The sequence below is a fragment of the Vulpes lagopus genome, chromosome 4 (genome assembly GCF_018345385.1).
Source record: "Vulpes lagopus strain Blue_001 chromosome 4, ASM1834538v1, whole genome shotgun sequence".
Taxonomy (NCBI): domain Eukaryota; kingdom Metazoa; phylum Chordata; class Mammalia; order Carnivora; family Canidae; genus Vulpes; species Vulpes lagopus.
Genome location: NC_054827.1, coordinates 61,583,494 through 61,587,208, shown reverse-complemented (window position 1 = coordinate 61,587,208; position 3,715 = coordinate 61,583,494). Strand labels below are relative to the sequence as shown.

At 37.9% G+C, this 3,715-nt stretch overlaps 1 protein-coding gene across 1 annotated transcript; it reads left to right on the top strand.

Annotated features, from left to right (window-relative positions):
* The first annotated feature begins 522 nt into the window (after positions 1-522).
* On the top strand, positions 523-3,466 carry LOC121489235 (protein SDA1 homolog). The gene has a single exon (XM_041751982.1). The coding sequence runs from the start codon at positions 605-607 to the stop codon at positions 2,666-2,668; it is 2,064 nt and encodes a 687-aa protein (XP_041607916.1). The 5' UTR covers positions 523-604; the 3' UTR covers positions 2,669-3,466.
* Positions 3,467-3,715: the final 249 nt, after the last annotated feature.

Here is a 3,715-nt window from a genome sequence, read left to right as displayed (position 1 = left end):
AGAGACCAAGAGAGAGAAACTAAGAAACAGACTCTAACCTAGAGAACAAATTGATGGTTACGGGGTGGAGTGGGAGAGAGATGGGTGAAATAGGCCATGGGAGGTCAAGGGGTCCTCTTGTGATGAGCATGGGGGCGTGTATGGCATCAGTGAATCACTATAGCATACACCTGAAGCTAATATAACACTGTGTCAACTTCACTGGAATTAAAATAAAATTTTTTAGAAACCTTTTATTATGAAAGAAAAAAATATTGAATTGGAAAATTTTTTAAAAATTAAAAATTTAAGTGAAAGATTCCAATTAAATGCAAACTAGATTTTTAAAAAAGACCTAACCATATGCTATCTACAACATATTTTAAATAAAAAAATAGGTAAATTGAAAGAAAAATGAGTGGAGAAAAATATAGAAAAATATATCATAAAAAAGTAAACATTTTAAAAAATGGTGTGAAAATATTAATAACAGACCATGTAGATTTGTAGGTGAGGCAGATTAACCAGAAGTAAAGAGGGATATTGGATCAATTCCTCAGGAAAGGCCTTGCTAGCGGTGAGGTGCTTCTTCAGACCGCTTCTTGCGAGCCACTCAGCAACCAACATGTCTAACAGAAACAATAACAAGCTGCCCAGCAACCTGCCACAGTTACAGAATCTGATCAAGCGGGATCCGCCAGCTTACGTCGAGGAGTTTCTACAGCAGTATAATCACTACGAATCCAATGTGGAGATTTTTAAATTACAACCAAATAAACCTAGCAAAGAACTGGCAGAGCTAGTGATGTTTATGGCACAGATTGGTCACTGCCACCCAGAACATTTAAGTAACTTTCCCCAAGAGCTGAAAGATCTTCTCTCCTACAATCACACTGTCTTGGATCCAGATCTTCGAATGACATTTTGCAAAGCTTTGATCTTGCTGAGAAATAAGAATCTCATCAATCCATCAAGTTTGCTAGAACTTTTCTTTGAACTTCTGCGTTGCCATGATAAGCTTCTGCGAAAGACTTTATACACACATATTGTCACTGATATCAAGAATATAAATGCAAAACACAAGAACAATAAAGTGAATATTGTGTTGCAGAATTTCATGTACACCATGTTAAGAGATAGCAATGCAACTGCGGCCAAGATATCTTTGGATGTGATGATTGAACTCTACAGAAGAAACATCTGGAATGATGCCAAAACTGTCAGTGTGATCACAACTGCATGTTTCTCTAAGGTCACCAAGATATTAGTTGCTGCTTTGACATTTTTCCTTGGGAAAGATGAAGAGGAGAAACAGGACAGCGACTCAGAATCCGAGGATGAAGGACCAACAGCAAGAGACCTCCTAGTGCAATATGCCACGGGGAAGAAAAGCTCCAAAAACAAGAAAAGGTTGGAAAAGGCTATGAAAGTGCTCAAGAAACAAAAAAAGAAGAAGAAACCAGAGGTGTTTAACTTTTCAGCTATTCATCTGATTCATGATCCCCAAGATTTTGCAGAAAAATTATTAAAACAACTAGAGAGCTCTACGGAGAGGTTTGAGGTGAAAATGATGCTCATGAACCTCATCTCCAGATTGGTGGGCATTCATGAGCTTTTTCTCTTCAACTTCTATCCCTTCGTACAAAGATTTCTGCAGCCCCACCAAAGAGAAGTAACAAAGATCCTTCTGTTTGCTGCCCAAGCATCTCATCACTTAGTACCCCCAGAGATCATTCAGTCAGTGCTAATGACTGTGGCCAACAATTTTGTCACCGACAAGAATTCTGGGGAGGTCATGACAGTAGGAATTAATGCTATAAAAGAGATAACAGCTCGATGTCCTCTAGCCATGACTGAAGAACTTCTCCAAGACCTAGCTCAGTATAAAACACACAGAGATAAGAATGTGATGATGTCTGCTAGAACTTTGATTCAGCTCTTCCGAACACTGAATCCTAAGATGTTGCAGAAGAAATTCCGGGGCAAGCCTACAGAGGCCTCCATAGAAGCAAGAGTGCAAGAATATGAAGAATTAGATGCTAAAGATTACATTCCAGGAGCAGAAGTTCTAGAAGTTGGAAAAGAAGAGAATGCTGAAAATGTTGAAGATGGGTGGGAAAGTACCAGTCTCAGTGAGGAGGCAGATGCTGATGGTGAGTGGGTTGATGTGCATCATTCTTCTGATGAAGAGCAGCAAGAAATATTCAAGAAGCTCAACAGGATGCCCATGGAGGAGCGGAAAGCCAAAGCTGCAGCCATTAGCACGAGCCGAGTTCTAACTCAGGAAGACTTCCAGAAAATCCGCATAGCCCAAATGAGGAAAGAACTCGACGCTACCCCAGGGAAAGCCCAGAAGAGGAAATATATTGAAATAGATAGTGATGAGGAGCCCAGGGGTGAGTTACTTTCTCTTCGGGACATTGAACGCCTTCATAAAAAGCCAAAATCTGACAAGGAGACAAGACTAGCAACAGCAGTGGCTGGAAAGACAGACCGAAAAGAATTTGTGAGGAAGAAAACCAAAATGAACCCATTTTCCAGTTCCACAAATAAAGAGAAGAAAAAACAGAAGAACTTTATGATGATGCGATATAGCTATAACGTCCGGTCAAAAAACAAGCGTTCCTTCCGAGAAAAGCAGCTGGCACTACGAGATGCACTTTTGAAAAAGAGAAAAAGAATGAAGTAACCTCCGAGCAAGTCTTCCATTCCAAGAAGAATGCTAAATTTGTATCATTATTTTGAAAATTAGTTATCAAGCATGTTTACATTAAAAAGTCCTGAAGGTACCATATTGTGAAAAACACAGTAAATTTGGTAGCAATTTAGTATTTCTGTTTTGGAGTTGGGTAATGGGAATGTTTGGAATGTAACCAGTAGTGGTGTTGTAAAAGCATTTTTGTTTAGCATTCATGCAAAGAAAAATATTGTTGGATGCCTACTAAATGTCACTGTAGATATAAAAATGAATGAGCCATCACCCCTCACAGAAGGCATTCACAGCCTATTTGGCAAATTAGAGGGGGCGGATGTGTATTGTATGTGTATTTATGTGCAGTGTAAATAGTTCTCTAGTAAAGATAGGTCTGTGCTTCTCTGGGGTCACAGAGGCTTCTACAGGGCATAAGAGTTAAACATTTTCTCAACAGGACAATGTTACAAGAGTAAGAGATTCTTACTTGTATATAGGCTTACCTGCTAAAAAACAGGTCCCTGCTGTACAGATTTTATGTCGCCAATTTAGGTCTAATTTAGTCCATCCAAAAAAGTGTACATATTTTTTTGAATGCCAGGTACAGGCTTTTTGGCTAAGACCTCGCTTTTTAAATTGCCTTAAGTATAAATAGGAATCTTAGAGTGTCTTTAGTTCGTCATTTGGGCCACCATAAAGGAATAAGAAATCAGATTGGTTTCCTCAGCCTGTCTTCATGCTCTAGTATTTTTAGCTTGCTGTTTGCTTTATCTCAATAAAAGGTTCCTAATCTCAGAAAAAAAAAAAAAATTCCTCAGGAAACATTAAAGTAATAAATGTATGTATACTTAATAGAAGAAATTCAATAAACAAAAAACAAACTCTACAGGATAAAAAGGTGATATAATCAAAATTTATCATCAAAATTGGAGTTTTTACACCATACTCTAACAGATTCAGCTATAAAAAAAATTGTAAAAAGTAGTAATGGTACAGATTTTATTTATACTACCAACCACTTTGAGCTAATTTGACATTTTACAT

Excerpts from the sequence above, each read along its gene's own strand:
- LOC121489235 (XM_041751982.1), top strand. The coding sequence starts at position 605 with ATGTCTAACAGAAACAATAACAAGCTGCCCAGCAACCTGCCACAGTTA.